The sequence below is a fragment of the Strix aluco genome, chromosome 21 (genome assembly GCF_031877795.1).
Source record: "Strix aluco isolate bStrAlu1 chromosome 21, bStrAlu1.hap1, whole genome shotgun sequence".
Classification (NCBI taxonomy): domain Eukaryota; kingdom Metazoa; phylum Chordata; class Aves; order Strigiformes; family Strigidae; genus Strix; species Strix aluco.
This window is the reverse complement of record NC_133951.1, coordinates 8,953,130-8,972,836: the sequence shown is the minus strand read 5'-3', so window position 1 is coordinate 8,972,836 and position 19,707 is coordinate 8,953,130. Positions and strand designations below refer to the sequence as shown.

At 42.9% G+C, this 19,707-nt stretch overlaps 1 protein-coding gene across 4 annotated transcripts in view; it reads right to left on the bottom strand.

The window, feature by feature from the left end:
- Nucleotides 1-292: 292 nt before the first annotated feature.
- The window catches only part of LLGL2 (LLGL scribble cell polarity complex component 2), a 35,182-nt gene continuing 15,767 nt past the window's right edge, over nucleotides 293-19,707 (bottom strand). For 3 of the 4 annotated variants that reach the window (XM_074846907.1, XM_074846905.1, XM_074846904.1), the window contains exons 4-26: nucleotides 18,881-18,962; nucleotides 17,496-17,611; nucleotides 16,727-16,885; nucleotides 15,770-15,932; nucleotides 15,456-15,588; nucleotides 14,621-14,675; nucleotides 14,280-14,434; nucleotides 10,702-10,919; nucleotides 10,133-10,200; nucleotides 8,988-9,141; nucleotides 8,777-8,881; nucleotides 8,194-8,486; nucleotides 7,782-7,935; nucleotides 7,290-7,440; nucleotides 6,482-6,598; nucleotides 5,802-5,968; nucleotides 4,793-5,057; nucleotides 3,924-4,077; nucleotides 3,254-3,291; nucleotides 2,735-2,782; nucleotides 2,164-2,206; nucleotides 1,377-1,438; nucleotides 293-981 (exon numbers count right to left, since the gene is read on the bottom strand). In XM_074846907.1, coding sequence (XP_074703008.1) covers nucleotides 974-981; nucleotides 1,377-1,438; nucleotides 2,164-2,206; nucleotides 2,735-2,782; nucleotides 3,254-3,291; nucleotides 3,924-4,077; nucleotides 4,793-5,057; nucleotides 5,802-5,968; nucleotides 6,482-6,598; nucleotides 7,290-7,440; nucleotides 7,782-7,935; nucleotides 8,194-8,486; nucleotides 8,777-8,881; nucleotides 8,988-9,141; nucleotides 10,133-10,200; nucleotides 10,702-10,919; nucleotides 14,280-14,434; nucleotides 14,621-14,675; nucleotides 15,456-15,588; nucleotides 15,770-15,932; nucleotides 16,727-16,885; nucleotides 17,496-17,611; nucleotides 18,881-18,962 — 2,908 coding nt within the window. In that variant the 3' untranslated portion in view covers nucleotides 293-973. The remainder of the gene's footprint in view (nucleotides 982-1,376; nucleotides 1,439-2,163; nucleotides 2,207-2,734; nucleotides 2,783-3,253; nucleotides 3,292-3,923; nucleotides 4,078-4,792; nucleotides 5,058-5,801; nucleotides 5,969-6,481; nucleotides 6,599-7,289; nucleotides 7,441-7,781; nucleotides 7,936-8,193; nucleotides 8,487-8,776; nucleotides 8,882-8,987; nucleotides 9,142-10,132; nucleotides 10,201-10,701; nucleotides 10,920-14,279; nucleotides 14,435-14,620; nucleotides 14,676-15,455; nucleotides 15,589-15,769; nucleotides 15,933-16,726; nucleotides 16,886-17,495; nucleotides 17,612-18,880; nucleotides 18,963-19,707) is intronic. The other variant, XM_074846908.1, reaches the window with a different exon arrangement.

The window sequence follows — 19,707 nt, the reverse complement described above, 5'->3', positions numbered from 1 at the left end:
AACAAGCTAGCAGATGACCTTCCAGGGACTATAATCTGAACCAGTGCCCCTTCCCAGCAACACGATGTATGGATTGCAGGACAGTGATAACAATCAGTTGCTTTCGACATGCCTCTTCTCCAAACCACCACCTTCCTTAAGGAGGCCACTTAATGCCCAGGAGTGCTCTTTGCCTCCACAGCTCAGAGAGGGATAGCTCCACCTTCTTCAAGGGATAAGTGGACATGAGCCTGTTGTCAATGTGAAAGAAGCTGCTGATGGAAAAAAAATAGATAATGAGAGCAGACAAGGATCACAAAAGGGAATTCAGAGTTTTATTTCCAAAAAAGAGCAATGTAGTGTTGAAACAAAAATCAAGTTTGATTAGTTTTCCTCTGATTTGAATGGCTACAAAAATAGATTCTACCCAAATCCATAAAGCCAGTTAACAGTACCATAACAAACAAAAACCAAAATTACTCATTCAGATACCACATACAGCAGTCACAGGAATCTAGCATATATTATTTAATGGGTTTTTTTAAAAAGTAAATTTCTAAAATGTTTCCGTTAAAACTGAAATACCCATACGATTTTAAAAAATTGTACAAAAAATAATTTTAAACCAGTTGGAGGTAACAGTGTGCGTTTATTAAAATCCTGCACCAAGGCAGTAACATTTATAATTTAAAATCCAGCCCAGTAGAAAAGAGAAATGTGCAAACATTTAGAAGTTAGATGTACTCAGAGGCTTGTGGTGCATCAGACCTGGTGATCCACTTCTGTCCTAATGCAAGGCGGGCTCCAAGAGGAGATGTCTCTAATGAGGCACTAAAAGGGGAGGCAGAGGCAGGCATGCATACGCATGCAAGTTGCAGCTCACTAGCCTGCGATGCAGGGAGCAGTGGTGGTGCCCTCTCCCCAGGGACGGTTTGCCCAATCAGTAGTGTTATGGCACTCGATCTAATGCCAGAAAGTCCGTGATGAGTTCTGGTCAATCTGCTTTGGGATAAAAGAATGCAAAAGCCATTTTAGAAAACAGAAGTTGAAAGCTAATGAGAGCTAATGCGGTGATATACTCCACAGATTATTGCTACGAGCTCTGGCTACCTCTCCAGCTTGCTTTACGGTAAGGTTAAGAGTTAGACAGAAACATTTAAAGGATTTTTAGCCCTTCCTTTAAAACTGATAGAGCATATTTACTCAGGTGGCACATAAGGTGCTGAACAGAGCTAGTACATCACTCAGCCAGCAGATTCCCATCCTGAAAATTCCGATCAGAGTTCTGCACTATTGCAAACCATTTAAATGAACAGAATCTTCTAAAGAAACCTCATTCTGCTTTCTGCTTCCTTTGGCTACTTCACTGGGCCTGAAGTATCTTTAGTCTCACTTACTTCCTCCATTACTTAGTCCATGACCTAACGGACTTCTTGCCAAATTTCTTTCTGCATAGCTCCTGCAATGACACAAGAAAAGATTCATTATTGCAATGCAGTATCACCCCATCCACTCCCATCTGCTGACAGAAGACCAGGATTAGGTAGTGTCCAGAGGAAGTGCACAGAGCAGAGCATGTCAGGCAGTCACTTATCCTTACACACCAGCAGTTACCAATCCCACCAAGCTTCCTGCATCCGTTGCAAACAGTATTCCTTTGTCTACACTTCCGTAGCCCCTGTCACCTGAACATCAGTATTCTAGGGAGACAAGATAAAGCCCCGCACCCATGGTGGTAGCTTAGCTCTACTGTATAGACAGAATGGGAGCAGAGATACTGAACGTGTCCAAGTGACAGTGTCAAGCCAGGATTAAAACTCCAGAGTCCCATCCTCGACCAACTAAGCCCATGTGGCCTGCCCTTAGATCAGTATGGGTTGACACAAATAGAAACCTGTATGCGAATACTCAGAGTCCTGTTCCTTTGGGATGTGGGAATGTGATCTCTCCTGCTTTTCGGAGAGAAAGAGACAAAGCATTATTCATAAAACACATCAAGGGACAACACGTGAAAGAGAACCTGCCTCTCTTACTACTGCCCTTCGGTAGTGTGTGGAACACATACATGACCAGGTTCCAGCACAAGGATCCCTGCCATCATGTTGGACATCCCCCTGCTTTCAGCTAGAAATGCCCTCCCTTGCCAGTCCCACCCATTAGGAACAGAAGTTGGTTGATACTCACCCTTTGCCCCCCTCCAGAGTACTCTGGATCTCCTTCAGGACTTCTGGAAAGCAGAGGGTTAAAGCAGTGAGCCAAACCAGTGGAGATGTGCTTTCCCGCAGCAGCTTAACCACATTCCACCTCCCCCTGAACAGCCTTTAAAACCTGTCTCCCACAACACAGAGGTCAGCATCGTTGCCTCTTTGACAGTACCCAGTTTTTACTGAACAGGCTGGCATAAAGGACTGAGGCAGTCATTTGCCAGAGGAAATGTTGCCAGTCCCAGTGTACCAGAGCCCCAAAGGAACAGTCTGTTCCAGCTGTCATTTTACTCAAATCCTACTGGAAAGTAAAGATCCTTCTCTTATCACAGCAGCAAATGCAGCTATGTGAAACAAGCCCTGCCTGAGGGCATGACTATCTGTCCAACCCCTCACTTCTACTGATACATGAAAATCCAGTATTTCTACCAGTCCTGTGTAATTGCAGATCCCTTGGAACTGAGTACTGGAATCCACAAAATTCCCAGCAGCTTCTTTTCCCACCCAGAAAGGCACCTGCCCTGCCAGTAGCAAGACTTCATCTCACTCACTTTCATCATTGAGTAAGGCATGTTCCATCAGCCTCCCAGACTTCCTTTCTAAAAAAGAGTAGGAAAAAAGCTTTTACCTAACAGTATTTTCCCCTTTTCATGAAATATGTGCAGTTTTTGAAACCCACAATAGAACAGGATTATTTTTTTCCCATTAAGTACCTTTTGACTTTACTGAATGCTTCACAACTAAGCCTTAAAGCCTCTCACATACTGAACTGTATTTTCCAGCAATACTAGTTTGGCTAACAGAAGATCTCATCTGTAATTTCAAACCTTACTTTCCCACAGCCTCTTCCTTCCAGCAGAAACTACGTTCTATCCTTTCAAGGCAATCTTGCCACATGCAACTTACTTTAGAGCTAGCAGCTACTGTGCCCAGGCAGGTCACAATGTTTCCCTCATGCCCCTCTTTACTTTCCCCTTTCTCAGGTAGAAAATAACAACCGTAGCAACAGGAAAGATCTTTCAGGTTCACACATCACCATGCTGCATTTAGTACAATTATGTTTTGCTTACCATCTTCTCCATAGTCACCTGAATTCCTTCCTGATCCCCTAGAAAAGGAAAGGAGGCAGAAAACAATCACTGACTCTGAGGCATAGGAGTGCAGAGAATTCATCTATGTTCTTGGCAGCTACCAGAAGCTCCAGTGCATGCTAACTGAATGGTTTGCTGGGCAAGAAGGTAAGAAGGGCTTCATCACATGTTGGTGATGCAGAAGTCTGCAGGCACCAGAGAACATAGAAAATTTCTATAGGATCTCCATGAGTGTCAGATCTGTTATTTGCTGATGTTCCAAGAGGACAGGAAGAGCACTGGATTTCTCTTCACAGAGCAACAGTTCAGCCTCATCAGTAACACACAGCCCCTGAAGTATGCAAGAGTCAGGGGTCAGTCAGACACATCTTTAGGAAACAAGTAAAGCAAGCCAGAGCTTGCAGTTTATGACAGGGATACCAATTCCAATGCTTCACTACTTTGTCCCACCGGCTGTACTGTAAGTAGGAAAACCATCAGGGAGAAGGTCACGTTTCCTGATGCCAATCCATCTATGAATGCTGTTAACAGACTTCAAAGTCTTTTTTTTAAATTGCATTTTCTGTGAAATACAAAACTTTGTTGGAAACACTTGAGTAGATCTCACTACTCAGACACAGTCAGTGTGCAAGAGTTTTACAGACTTTACCTCGATTTTCTTGCAGCATTCTCCATGCCAGACTTGCTGTGCACATGATTGTTGCTTGTAACTTCTGGCACGTCCACAATGCACCGGGGCTCCACTAACCATTTGGTAGAAAGGGAAAACCTCTCAAACTCCGATGGTGAGATCAAATAGAAACCTATGGACGATTGGGAATTTATAAGCAATTCTCAAGTCCAAGAATACAGTTCCAGAACTAGAAGTGATCCAAAAAAGAACAGATCTAAGCATCCTCTATGTTTGGCAGAAAGGGTTTGCATTTCCTCCTGTCTAAATGAGGGGGAATCATTGAGGAACATATTACCCCAGTTTCCTAAGGATTGGTTAGCCTAGAGACTGAGCAATTTAAGATTATGCTGGGAGATAATTGTATCGTCCTGTGCTGACACTTATGAAAAGCAGCATAGAAAGATGTAAAAAGTGAACTGTAAAGCAGTGATCCACGTTCAGCAGCCACAGGATGTTGGATCCCAGTTTTGCAATTTGAGTGGTGAGCCACAGGAGTGTATAGGAGGCACAGTGCAGCCATTTCCACAGTCCCTGCTGCTTGGAGAGCCATTCTCTCCACCCCAGACAAGAGGAGGGTGCCCAGATGGAAGCTACCTATGGGGCACATCCGAGCTGTTATCTGAAAACCAGTGTATTCATTAACAATGGGATAAACTCAGTTCTGCTTCTGCTAATTCACATCTCAGTACCTGCTGCCAACTGGTACCGGCCAGAAACATATAATGGACATATTTACGTAATATTCACAAAATTACACAGCCAGGTCTAAACTAAGCCCTATAATCCCTTTTCCATTGTCTCAAACACGCAATAGAGGTAAGTGATTCGGGAAAAGCACATCTTACCTTGGCCATATTTGGTGAAGACACAGGACGCAATGCCGCTCACGTCTTCTTTGCGGATGCAAGGGTAGCGGATCTGTAACTTGAGAAAGGGCAGCGAGATGATCTGAATATCTCCCAGGTTAGTCAGGACAGCCAGGTCATTTTCACTGTAATCATCAGTCTTACAGCTGCCAAAGTTTGCAACCGTTGCCTTTCGCACCCTACAGCCTTCCAGGGCTGTCAGCTTGAGCTTCAGTTTGGAGCTAACCTTGGGTAATGTGAATACCTGTCAACAGAAACAAGACACTGACATCTCTTTTCTGCACAGTGGCAGCAGCCGCACCCCAGGACTGCTGCTCCCTCCTTTAACAATGTTTTCATTCACAGTGAATACACGCAGGTGTAATCTGAGTCAGCCTGGCTCCCTGCTCACAGGACAAGTAGTAATCAGCCACTGTCAGTGTTGGAATCTGTTTCTGTTCCGACATCAAGCAGTTCTACCCGTCAGGCTGCAAACTGCATTTCTCCCCTAGTTCTGTCAAAACCCCTCCATATTTGACTACAAATTATTACAGAAACAGAACAGGGTTTACACTAACTGTGTGCTCTTCTGCATTAAAAAACCAGAGCCAGCCTACAGCAAGCTACTTCTAGTCTTCTCTTTTATGCTGACTAGTCAGTGTGCAAAACAAGAAGCTTTTTAGTTGCTTCATAGAAATGCCTACCAATTTCTGCTCTTGTACTAACCATGGCAAAAGCTCTTTCCCAAAAGCAGAAGCAGCCTTGTCCAAAGAGTATAACGTAATATAGAAACAAAATGTCTATGTTCAGCATGTGCATCACTATGCTGAACACCCAATTTGCCAGCACACACCCGATTTATGGACTGCACCAAACAGGAACGCTGTCCCAGGGGTGTTATTCAGGTACACAAGAATCAGCACTCCCAAGAGTTATGTTTCCACTGAGCAGCTCAGTGCTTTAGCAGATTTTATGCACAGTTCACACTCACCTCCCGGCTGATACTTACCTTAAACTGCTCTTCAGACACCACCAACAGTTGATGGCTGCCTTGCATATCAGGACTTTTAGAAAGGTCATGTGCTACTTCTAGAGGTTCTGGGAGGGGAGTGCTGCGTCCATCCAAGACAAGTATACCCACAACAGGAGCCCTGTGCATCAGCTGAATCTCTTTGGCTGGACAAGCAATATAAGGAAGAAAAGAAACAAACAGAAAAACCAAACAGGAGTCTAGTCAGAAACACTGTGTTAGAACCACACTCATGCCCTCTCAGAGCTGGAGACCCATACAACACAGTTATAGAAACTCTGCCTAAAAACATTTAGTAGTTAAAGGGTATTTGGTCTGAACTGGTTTGTGTTAAACAGTAACTATTATTACATAAAGACAGCAGGTCCGGCTGCCAGAATAAGGTACGTGTGCACTGAGGCTTGATGGTAAACTTCAATGGCAGCTGACGCAAATTTAAATTTCTGAAGTCAGTAGGAAATGAGGCTGAGGCATGTCAAGCAGTGCTGGAGCTCACTCACTCCTCAGTTCAGCTGCTGCAGTGAGCATTGCTTAGCCCAGACACTGCTACACTTAGCTCCACTCTCACCAATAAACAGCAGAATTGAGCTACCCTGCTTTGGTTACACGAGTGATAACTCAGACCCATTAGAACCTTGGCTTTCACAAGGCATACTTACCCTGCTCTGCCCTGACAGGTTCATCCATCCTCCTCTCTGCTGGAGGAACACGTAAACAGAAGGCGTAGACTGTACCTCCATTGGTGCCTGCCCACAAGGACGGGCAGTGGCGGGAGCCTGGAGCAACAAGAAGGCTCGTGAGCAAGGCACCATCTGTGACATCCTTGGCTAACTGCTTTCCACTAGCTGTACACATCCTCCCTGTTTACATCCTAAATATCTTTATATTAGGGCAGACTTGCCAGGGAAACTACAGGTTCTTGGCGCTGCTTTTCCCAATACGCATCCATCTGCAGCCCTTATAAAGGACATGGCATGTGAGTAAAGGGAACAGTGTACTGTTTCCATCAGACACCACAATTGCTGCATCCAGTTTTCACGTATTTAGATCACATATGAGCAGGGTAAATTTGTGCATGATACCAGTTTGGGCTCTGATGCACAACCAGCCATCATCCTTACCAAAATTAAAAGGCTCTGCTGGGGGCAGGGGTGAACTTTATAGAGTAAAGAGACCACAAAAACCTTATACTAAAAAGTCAGATGTCATTCCAGCACATTTGAAAACCATATATATGGCTGCATCCAAAGATGAACTACTACTTGCCTTGGACTAGCCAGCAACCAGAATGGCTAAATAGCAATTCCGCATGACAACGTATGCTCTTGTTCTATATTAGTTTTTCAGCATAGCACAAAGTAGGACACAGGAGGTGCTGAATTTTCCTGGCAGTAAATCCTAATATATTCCTTGGCAGAAGGAGGAAAAACCCATTTGGAAGAAAGGAGAGATGCTTTTTCTACTCACTGTCTCTCAAGAAGGTATCAGCAAAATATAAGGTCCGCACAAAGCCAGTGAAAGAGTCTTCTGCAGACCGGGCTTCAATCTTCCGCTGAACTGGAGCCAGTTCCATTTCCTGCAATGTGTCTTGGTCAAATTTGGCATTTGCTTCTTGCACCTTCAAAGATGAGGAGACGTTTTGTCGGTCAGGCAAAGACACAAGGGAGAGAGAGAGAGACAGTAAGAGTGGCAGCAACAGAAAGGGAAAGCACCATCATACCAGTGAACAGGTATATTCTGCATCATACGCTCAACTACAGACATTACATCTTCTCTAAAAATGTGACTATTTTTATCTAACAGGTAGCAGCATCAGCAATAGTCATTTTAGCCCTTATACCACTAGCTACTAATACCATAGCAGGACTGCAGACCAACTCCTGCTCTAGGCAGTCTAATCAGGACTCTGTGTGCTCCAAGCTGTAAACAAACAGGACCCCAAAAAGGTGAACCCCTCACCTCTGAGGCATTTCCACTGCCTCCTCGTCGCTTCCTACTGGACACCCGGCTTCTTCTGATCCGCCTGAATGATTGGCGGAGGGACTTCTTCAAGGATTTCACCCGCGACAGTGGGCCTTCTAAAGCCAGTTGATCACTGGGATGCAGTGTACACCTGAAAGAGGGAGACAGTAGGCACGTAGTCACTTTTTACTGGGTGGTAATCATTCCCAAGAGTCCAACAGGACACACACAAATGTCAAAACATGCTTATATATTCTTGAAGATCTTCAAGGACAGAGTCCAATGAGGCAGGGCTTCTTGCTACACTGACTGCTCTTGAGAAATCGCTTATCATGACTTGCTTTGTTAGCCATTCCAGGCCATCCTTAACAGAGGATTACCACAGACCTCCCGGAAAGAAGACACTTACTTGACAAAGACCAGTCGTTTCTGCTGGTGGTCAAAAAGCCCAAAACCATGACTGGTACCAAAGGCCACAAGCTTCCATTCAGAGTGAAGGGCCAATGAGGTGACCACAGCTGGTGGTTGACATTGGACAAGGACAAATGGCTGAAAGCCAGCTTCAAATCGAACAGGTCCATCTCGAGTCTTTAATTTCTCATGACCTTTCCATCGATAGCCCTCTTGGTCCTGCAGGAGATCTGCTTCAGCATGGTCCACAACATGTTCTGCTTCTTCATCATTCAGTTCCATCACCAGTACCTGAAAGGAAGAGGACAAACTTTGCTACAGGTTTTACTATGCAAGCAGTCCTCCAAGCTGCAGGCCTTCTCAGCAGCTGCAAAACTACAGCATCTCGCAGGGCAGATAAATAGCATTAGATAATGCCTAAAATGCAGATCAGAGAAAGCAAAGAACTGTGAAACATTTCCAGCAACATATTGATTCACCACTAGAGAAATGAGTATTTCAAATTTTAACACATCTCCAGGTTGCACTGTGATAACCTGCACTAAAAGCAAGGTTTATGATGACTTTTTATATTTGAATACCTGTCCTGCTGTACCAGCTACAGCCAAGTAGCCACTGTATTTACACAGGTAGATCTTCTGGATCCCAAGTCGAGGATCATCACTGTAAGGGTCGAAGGTACCAACCTAGGTGAGAGAATACAGTGACTGGTCTTTGCAGGTGCATTAACTGGGGCAAGAATCAAAATTCCTCATGCTTTCAGAAAGCTTCCACAAGCTATAGCTACCTTACCTTGCGAAGTGGAGGCCATTCGTCCTCTCCCAGGGTGTTCATATTGTCATTGGGATCAGCATCTGTGAGAAATACTCTCACAGTGCTTAACTTATACAGGAGATGTAAGCAGACACCAGATGCATCCCAAAACCGCACAGTGCCATCTTCATGCCTGCATGGAGGAGGGTTACAGAAACACACATCATACAGGAGAACAGCAAATCACTCAGAGGAAGTTGATATACAGAGGGGGAAAAAAACACAACCACACTGTTTACAAAGCCCTGAGCTGTGGCAACTTAGAGCTTCAAGAGAAAGGGTTTTGGGGTTTTTTGTTGGTTTTATTTGTGGGTTTTGTTTTGGTTTAGGTTGGGTTTTTTTAAATCCAGTTTGTTCTCAATGATCTGACACCACTCTAGGATTTAATATTACTCCAAAAAGCACTGCAAAGGAGAAAAAGCTTAGCATATAGAAAGAACAACTCATCCTGACAGAAATACTATTACTGGGAAGGAGGGAAAGAAATCAAGCTTTAATCTTAGTTCTCCAGGTGAAAATTGGCAACATTCTTCCAAGGTAAGGATAAGGACTTCTAACAACATGCTACATCAAGAATGAAGTCTGAAGAACAGCCCAATGAAATTCTTCAAAGTGCTTTGAAAAGAAAATGATATATTTTTATGCAATGAGACAATCTCTTGTTAGCTACTTCCACTGCTGAGCTAGATCTGTTCATGCTGATCTGTTCACGCTGATCAAAGCAGCCAGCAGTCCAAGCTAATGTCTTTTTTGAGATTCAGAACAGTGTAAGGTAGGTGGAAAAACGCTTCAAAACCTGCAAAAATAAACTCCACTTTTACATTACCCCCTTTGAACCAGTCTGGATTACTGCCTGCACTTCTACACTGATGTTTGTGGGGGGAAAGGATAACACGTCAAAACTACAAATAAGCCAACTTTAAAGGTTATCTGTGGACATCACGACCCCTTTGCTCAGAAGTAACAATCAGCTTTACAAAGCTAGCAGCTCAGCTTTGAGAAGCTGTATTGTAAAGCTGCAGCCTTCACCCTACAAGATGAGGAGGCTTTAATCTCATGGGAAGTTCAAAAGGAAGAACAGAAACTGGAAAGGGCTCCTTGATTGTTATCAATTAAGTACATACCCTGTTAGAAGTAAGTCCCTCTGCGGAGGATCTGGAGCTATGTTGGTGCCACCATCAATCGGCCATGGCTACAAATACATTAAGGGAAGACTGTGACTTCCTAGGCAGTGACAGTGTGAAGAGAATATGCAGTCAGCAGGAGAGCATGAATTTCAGTGCAAGTGGCAGTGAAACAGTCCATGCTTTTAGCTTTTGTTTGGATTAGATGTTCCTGTTCTGACACCAGCTGTGCTTTTTTAGAAGATACTCTACACATTTCCTCAAGAAGCTGTGCCGAAAGCTTCATGCTTCTAAACGAGAAGTTTGTTACCACTGACAGCTGGGAACACTCAGACTTTCCTTCTAGCTTGTCAAAGCCTGAAAAAAATATCACATTTTAATCCCCCAGTGTGAGTAACTGTACTGGTGGTGCTCTGGGAAAAAGCCTTTCTCGACCCTGTTAAAGGCAGGACAATGTCTGTTGGGACTCATCCCTCCACACACAGCCAGCAGCACAGACCACCCACATTCTGAGGAGTCATGCTGTTCTTAAATGCATGGGAACACATGTACACTTAAAGCTGCCATACCATATTCGAGTAGTGAATGTTCTGCTTGCTCCCAGCACCGATAATCCTCTCCCACAGTTTCAGTGGGATGTTGGAGACATGGTGTGAGCAGGTGATGGCTGAGCAATGGAGAGAAGCCAGGTATGGAGGATGGACTGCTGGCCAGCCTGCAGTTTTCAAGTCTATAACTACCAGCTCTTCTTCTGCCAGCACCACCATAGCAGAAGGGTCATCAAACTCTGCAGAAATGAGATTCATTAAGGCTGACAGAAATGACCATCCAAGGTTAATAGAAACAAGCTTCCTGTAAGACTTATTTGAAAACTGTTATCACAGAGCTCTACACAAACATTTTTGTTGGCAAAACCTCTAAAAGCTTCTGTGTTAACTGGGCCTAGTAAGGCACTAATATTAATAGATTCCAAGATACTAACAGATTTACTGCAAATCCATGTTTCTTTACACCACTCCTGGGACTGTCAAGAGTGACTTTTTATAGATTCCACCGCAGAATAAAAAAATTTGTTAAGAACATACATGGCTAAATAACACAAGTTCATATTCACCACTGTAACAACCAGAACCCAAAGGACCTTACCTACAGCTAATTAACAGCATGGGGTGGACAGACACGCATACACCCCAGCAGCGACCCATTTAGTACTGTGTTAGGACCACAGTCCACGTAGGCTAAGCTGCTTAAACACAGTAATGCCTTGGGTTCTGCAGAATGCTTCTCTGCTTGAACTGACAAGTATTTACAATTCAGCTCTCTTTCTTTTCATTTTCCCAGCTTCTCATATGTTGTGACACATCCCTTGGACTTTCTTAAAGAGTGTGTACATCATCTAATATATATTCATACGTATATTAGACAACATTTCAAACAAAAGAAATCTGCTAGTGTAACTTTACAGATGACACCTGACACAATCAAGAAGTTAATATTTTTCACTGTAACTAGAATTAAAGTGAAAAAAATTTAGTCTACAAGGACAGTACTGCAGTAACGTTTGCAAGACAGCCACAATAGCAACTGGTGGGGAAAACCAAAACCACTAATCAGTTCACACCAATAACAATTAAGACAGCCACAAAAATCTAAGTGAATATACAGCTGTAATGTGTCACATCAGGCGGATGGGTGTGATAAACAGTGAGCCATAAGCAAACTAGCAGCTTTTCACTGACCTTTCCTGTTAACCTGTCCTTTTATTTCCCTTCTTTAATTTTTTGATTACCTGGAATATACTTGCAAGAAGGCACGTCTATGAGCAAGCACATACCAAGGCTGTTCACTCAGCAAAATTAACTTCAAATAATTAGTACCTGGCACCACTCTAGTTAAGACACCCCAAGTTTCACCTCTGACTAGCCAAAGCCATAACACACCACTCATTGGTTCAGCTTCTTCATGAAAAAAATACATTTTATATTCAGTTTTACTTTGCTTTCTTATGTGCTGTCACTTGCAGTTGCCTACAGGACTTCTGAATAGAACGAGTAATATCGTACCTGTACTACATTATGCATGATCAGCCCTGTGCTCTGCTGCTGCCAATATTAATCGAATATACTGTTTTAACAATAACTTTTTTCCCTGCAAAGGCCCACATCTGAACTCATTGCTTATGGCAAGAATCTATTTTAAGTTGCTGAAGTAGCAAGCAGAATTTGTCATGACTGCCATACACTCATCCACCTGCTAATTTTTTTTTAAAAAAAAAAAGGAAAACAGGAAGGACTAGCCTTTTAAAAACTGTTTCCACAGCATATTCAGGGTAAAGTCACCAGCTACCACCATGCTGCAATGCATAAGCTTTGTACTTATTAAATTAAGTGGCTTTGGTATACAATTAATACCTTCGTATTGCCATTGCAGGGAAGACTGCTTAAGGGCAAACAAGGCAAGCTACATAGATCCACTAAGCTTAGGCAATCAGCCACAAGGAAGCTTGTCAACCACAGAAACCTCATTTTGTTGTAAAAAAACTTCCTCATTTAAGTGCAGCAGCTTCAGCTCCCTGTAGCAGCTCCTGTCTGTACCCACTAGAAGTCATGTTAACTAGATAATTCAATCCTTGGGAAGTATAACTATAAAGCCTCTTTAGTTCAGTTACTTCATCCTAAAGGGCTTCTAATCATATCCAGGAATTGAACTTTAAGTAGTCAATCTCTCTCCTAAAAATTTAGATTTCTTTCATCTTTAAGACTTTTGTTCCATCATCTAGAATCTGAGCTCTGACAACTTCATAGAAAGCAAAAGGATCTAATTTCTTTAATGATAAAAGCTAAACAGTACCTCAAGTTTAGTGGCATAGTTAAGCTTGAAGGTTTAGACCTATGGGTTCTGCACATTTGGAAGATGCTTATAAAAGGCAGTGTTGTGTAGGGAAAAATCTATAATAACAAACATATACAGGCACGTCATCTCAGTTACATTCTGCCTATTTCTTTACTGGTTTTTCAGTGACTTGAGAGGGTCCATTAAGGTCTGGGGAAAGAGGCAGGGGGGAACCCAAAAGCTGTTTCTTTATGCCTACTTTCCCAAGTGGTCCTCCTCTGGATCTGTGCTCTGCTTTGTACAACAGGCCAGAGAGAGCCAACCTGCATCTACATATCTGAATGCCCACACGTGCACAGTGCATAGCTGGGAGCTGTCACCACCACCACTGGCAGTACACAAGAAAAATAGGTTTGGAAGCTAGTCTACTATGCAAGCCAGAAACTAGAAAGCCCGAGAAGGTTGAATAGGAGAAGGTTTGCCTACAAGCTCCTAAAAAGCATCTAGATTTCTGCAACTTGGTCTGACCCAGCTTTGAATACTGCACATTTATGGAGCCTGAAATAGCATTTTATACTCTGTTACTTCAAGTTAACCAGAAGCAAGAACTACATCAGCACTAGACAAACAGTTCTTGGGGAAAATCCTTTACAATTCCTTGAAAAGAAAGACTATTACAGTTACTGTGGAAGTAAGGCCAACAAAGCTATTCAGACGACACAAGAATCTGACAAGCTCTAAGCAAGCCGTGGAATAAGTGTTATTCATGTTATTCATGTTTACATTCATGTTCACCAGCAGTAAGTAAATTAAGTTCTCTATATACTGGTTCTATGGCACCATTTGCTGATTTATTACCCAGAGCCCTAGTCATAAATACAAGTAGTAATTAAAAAAAACAGTGTGTCAGTGGGAGTAAATTCAGTTTTTAATTATTGCCTCCTTTGAATTGCTGTTTTCAAACAGCAATATTCAGATCCTCCTTTCACAACATGGTTATGTCCAGTGTCCAGCTTACACAGACATGAGCTTAAGAGATCTTTTCTCATTAATAGAGTAGCTTAATTTTTTGAGAAATGTATGGCATTTGTAACCAGCCCTTCTTTATACCAGTATTGTACACTTCACTTTTAAATGCCAAATCTCTTTTATGGTTGGACTCAATCTTAAGGGTCTTTTCCAACCTAAATGATTCTATGATTATCTGTTAAAGTCTCAGAAAACACCCAAACAACTGACCTTCTTATCACATTTCATATGCTATTTATACCAGGCAGATTTCCACATGCGTACACAGCTATTCTAATTCACATACCTGCAGTAGGCTCTGAACTGAAGATTATAAAGAAGTCTATCACCCGTGACGTGAAGTCAAAGGCTGTTTGCTGACTGCCATGGACAACAGAGATACTGTGCCGGTCACCATAGCTAGCCCGGGGCATCCCTCCTTGGAATATAATGTAAGGAAGCCTTAAGAGAAAGGCAGAGTTAGAGTGGTGTATGCTGAAACGAGGAGTAAGCAAAATATCAAAGACATGAGGCAAGTCGAACTTTGACAGAGAATTGCTATAATGTTACTCTAAAGGGCTTTTACAGCATAATGCACTTTAAATGCCTTTAAACAGGTGAAAGGGAAGGGATACACCACAAACTTACCCATTTTTTGTTGTCTGCCAGTAGATCTTGGAGATGGCCTTGCAAGGAAAAGGACCTAAGAGGACAGAGTTATTTGTTGTAATTCAAGAAGTGCACCTTTACGTAAGAGGTTCATTATTGTGCTTCACCTTGTGCTTCACCTAGGTCACCTCAGCCTCCAAGTCAAGGGGAGCCACCTGAATTAGTAGGCAACACCTCCTCAGACCAAGCCACATCAGACAAGTCTTGCAAAGCAAAACAAGGATTAGACTCAGGGGAAGTTTTGAACCATGTTGCTGATGGCTACCAGGGAGTGGAAGTGCTGTTGTAGAAGCTGATTAACTAGAAAGGATTGTTAAAAACACAGGCATTCCTGAAACCAATGTAGAGGTGATAGAGCTTTAGAAGCTTCTGTATGCTTGAAAGATGAGGTCATCCCCATTTGATGGGTTTCCACAAATCAGAGGCTTCATTTCATCACTGCTCAGGTTGACAAAAAGCACACGTAGCTCACTATTAATTACAGAAGATCCAAGCGACTCCTGCTGAACAGGACACTTGAACTAAAACAAAGAGCTGAATCACCAACACCCTTCTTCAAAAGGAACGCTAATTTCTTCAACACATTTGCTCTCCATCTTCAGGACAGACCTCAACAATGTAAAGGAGTTTAAAATCCAAGAAGAAAAACTGGACTGCAATCCTTTAGTGTAGGTTCACAACCCATTCAAAAGGCAGCTCTGCATTTTGCCATTAGGATTAAACACTAGGGAGAACATGACTTGAATTTCCTACACAATCTCAAAATGAGTTTGAGTATAGACAAATATGAAATAATTAAACCTCACTTACTGACCATAAGGCACAAGGTTTTCCAGAGGCTCAGTCTGCCTGTTGTCACCAGATACTGGCCACTGGGTGTAACTTCCATCATAGTGACAACTAATGAATTTACTGCCATCCCTCTGCCAGTAGAGGTTCTCCAGTTGCTGAAGAGAAAGACATACAATGACTGCTCACCAGACAGCTGTTAACACCCTCAAAACCCAATGCATTCTTACTAAAAAGGAAGCTTTGTCAGGCTCTCCCTGCACCTACTTGTTTTCAGAGTACCCAGATGAGAGAGAGCCCTTCCTCCCCTGCTGAACTGACTTTGGATTGAATTAATACCTGGCTGCCCAGGAAATGGTGTGTCACTTTGCTATTCTGCAGGTCCCAGAGGACAATCAAGCCCCTGCTGTATCCAATCAGGATCTGGTCAGGGTTCTTAGGATGTTCCCGGAGGGCTTCCACTAATTCACATGATCGCCTGTTACAGTAATCTTCTGGTACCCTACAGAAGCAGAAGAGAAAACCGAGAACAGTTTATTCCAGGTACAACCTAATGTGACTGTAATAACAGTTAAGGTATAAGAATGAGAAATTGAAGCAATGAAAATTTCAAATAGATGAGAATAAGTACAATCTTTCCACAAATCTTTCAAGAAGCAGAAAAATCTTAAGTAAAACATCACACCAGGCCCACTATGTGAACATGCATCCTGTCCCATTTTCTTCAGGGAAAACCTAAGGTTTACAATGAATTCCAGGACTGGATCCTAGAAGTGTAAAGACACTCTGAATCACCCTCCCTATTCTCTTGTGACCCTTACAGAATAAAGGTAACATGGAAGTGTCAGTTGGAAGCAACAGCAACATGAAGTAGGACAGTTTTCAGCAGCACTTGAATCTCCAGAGAGACAAAACCCTCATTTAGACAAAGCAGCATCGGAAGTTCTTCCAATGGTCAAAAAAATAAATGGGTAATTACAGTTAAGCCTAACATTTTTTGCAAAAGTAAACACAAGGGACAGGGCACAAGGTTTGCAGATTTACTCCAAGTGTCTCCTGTATAGTTCTGCCCATACGCTATACCTCCACAGTCACAGTACTGGGTTGACCAGGACAGAAACTGTTACTCAACACATACCAGGACCAAAAGTTACTTTCACAGGAGTCATGCAGATCTGGACAATGCTTAACACAACAGTGAGGCCCCAGTACATAATCTAGGGTGACATTTTAACAAAGGATATGTCTGCTAATGGGATTCCACCTCTATACAGCAGTGTCTGTTTGCTCACTCACCGCTGCAGCACAGCCTCGGAGGTTATGGTCCTGTCCTCCAGCACTCTGAACAATGGAAGCTCCACTACAAAGATGTTGCCACTCTCCGTGCCAAGATACAGGACTTCCCGTGAGGAATGGGGAAGGACAGCTGTTATCTGTGTGGCACTGGGTGGAGACCTGGGGATGCAAAGAGACTCTCATCAACTGCATGCAAAAATACTACGTTACTGAACTTGAGAGAACTGATAACAGGGATATTTACAAGTGTCATTTGTTTTATAGGCAGAGATTTTGAGCCAGGCGTAATTTTTTTGAAGGAGGAAAACACTAGCTTTAAGATAAATTATGTCAAAAGACTTTTCACAAGCACATGGACAAAGACCCAGGTGCCTTTTTAAAGAAGCCTCTCTTACTGTGTCCCCAAAGGAGTTAAAAATAGCTCACCCAAAACTGGCAAGATCAAGTGAAACTAAAACCATAGCAGTATTTTAAACTCTGACTTAAGGGATGCTTAGATTTACTTAACCTTAAGATTTACAGCTCCTGTACACACAGAAGTGGATGCACAGTATTAAAAAAAGATGTCACCCTTTACAATGGCACAACACTTAAAAGGTGGTCTCCCAGGCCCTAGCCAAGTCCTGTTTGGTTTCCATGGATGTCCCTTTAATGGATTCCATGAGTGAGAGTCTGTAAGAACAGGACAAGCTCCAGCCAGAACCGCAGCAGAATTTTCTTACTTGCTTGCTTATCCCCAGACTAGCTCAAAAACACTCTTGCAGATTACCCAGGTGGTCCTTTCAAGGTGAAGCGGTACTCCTCCCGCAGCTCGGATGCTCCACTGTGCTGCTTCAGGCTCCAAAGATGCAAGCTGTTATCATCTAGTAGTGTCACCAGCTGGCACTACAAAACCACACAAGATGCTTTTTTCAGAATCACACTATTAAATGTAACAGTAAAATCCAGCAATAAAGTTGCTGCTGTTCATAATTCTCTGCTAAAACAGGACTGGGGAGCCAGCCACAGTTCTTTATAGCGATGGATATATCCTGCAGCAACACTGTTAGCTAACAGCAAGGGATTTGGGGGTTGAGGGGAGACAAGAAGTAGCCTAAAGGCTAAAAGCCCTCTTATATAGGACAAAGGCACAGGTTATCACTGAGGGGGATGACAAGGATTTAAGCTCTTGAAAAAGATCAGCCTATGCTGTAAAGCTCAGCAAGGCAGCTGCAGGCTGTTAGCTCACCACCTTCTCGCTCAGCATGGTTTGCTGCAACACACCCCAGCTTTGGGTGGGGCTGATACAGTCTACTACACCGCACTCCTTGCATTCTTCGTGTCCAACCTCATTCTGGAGGGTTGTGTCAGAGTCCTTTTATGAGCCCAGCCCTGCTGGCTCTATGTTCAAATTGAAGCATTTTACCTGCTGAAGCCACACCTGGTGCAACACTCCCCATGGGAGTTTCAGCTTATACCATTAGTTAAGCAAACAGACACCCAAAACCACCTCAAGAATTAAATCCCTCTCAAAGAGGCCACTCATGCTATACTGGGGGCATCATGCAACAATGTAGGTGGCCAAGACACCAGTCTGACAGTCAAGGGAAGGGAAAGTGGTTAGACAGCCACCAGACATTTGGAAAATTCTGCCTTCCTACTTTTAGTTTGTGGCAATAACTGTTCAGCAAACCCCCGGAGCAGGATTCAATACCCCAAAACACAAAGGCAACAAGCTTAACAGCAGGCGAGGTTAGCAGTACTGTTTTGAACTCCTGAAAATAATTAAATCAGTTCAACAGCAGCTACTGTTGTATCTGTTCTCCAGAAGAAAGACCACCCACTTGTACTGAAAGAGTAGGGGCTGCAAAAAGGAAAAGGAAGTTCTCGCTTCTGCAGCAGATTGCCTGAACTATTCTGGCCTTATTACCATTCCCAATATGTTGTTTGAGATAAATGACTAACAGTTACAAACAATAGAGCTACTCTTGAGTTTTATTGAGCATCTCCACAGCAACAAGTGCTGCTGAGAGCACAAAATACACTGGGATAAGCATTCCCGACCAAGCAGCATTTGAATATACTTGGTAATAGGAGCCCAGTTGCCTGGAACAAACTCAACACCTGTTTAAGAGAGTCTTACGTAAGTCGCAGAGGTACTGAAAATACACTTACTTGATCAGGTATAAAGTGAATCTGCATTACAGTATTGTTTTCTTCATGTAAACCCATGAACTCCACCCCAGGAGCACCATATCTGAAGAGTTTGTTGAGGATCTACAGTATTTAAGATGACCCACAGCTACAAGTAATTGATAAGCAGCTTGCTAGCAAGCAAGATGAAAAGAGATTAGTTTGAAACCATGTTTTACTGTTAGTGATCTGGACTGAAAAGAACCAGTGCAAATCTACTTTGATTTTATATGCTTGTGGCAGGTTATGCACACTACGGGAGAACATGGAAGTTTACTTCATCTTTGAGCCTATGCAGAAGAGGTGCCTGGACCCTGTTTTTTCTGAGGTGTTTAGTGGTTTCCCAGACACTCCAATCCTGCTTAACTAATCTGTAACCAAGAGACAGATGGCTACCGCCTGCATGTGAAGTCCAGCCTCTGAACACAAACAACACCAGGAATGAATGATTAAGCAGGCAGAGAGAGCACCAACTTTTCCTTTCTGGGATGAGTGATATGTCTGTTTTATTGCTTGCCTAGCTGGTACTGTGCCATGGGAATCACCTCAGTGCCTTGCATATACACAAAAATCAGACTGGCCATCATCACCTAAAAATAAAAGTCACCACCTTCAATGTTCAGGTCTTTAATGCCCGGATGGTCAAAAACTCAGGAAGTTGAAAGCATTTCTGACTTCAGTTTTAACCTTTGAAATAGAACCACTGTAAAAAAAAAAAAAAAAAAAGGAACCCTGCCCCAAATATTTAAACCACCCTGGAATTTACAACATGAAGGATTGCTAAACTTCGGCCAGATCTAGTCTGACCT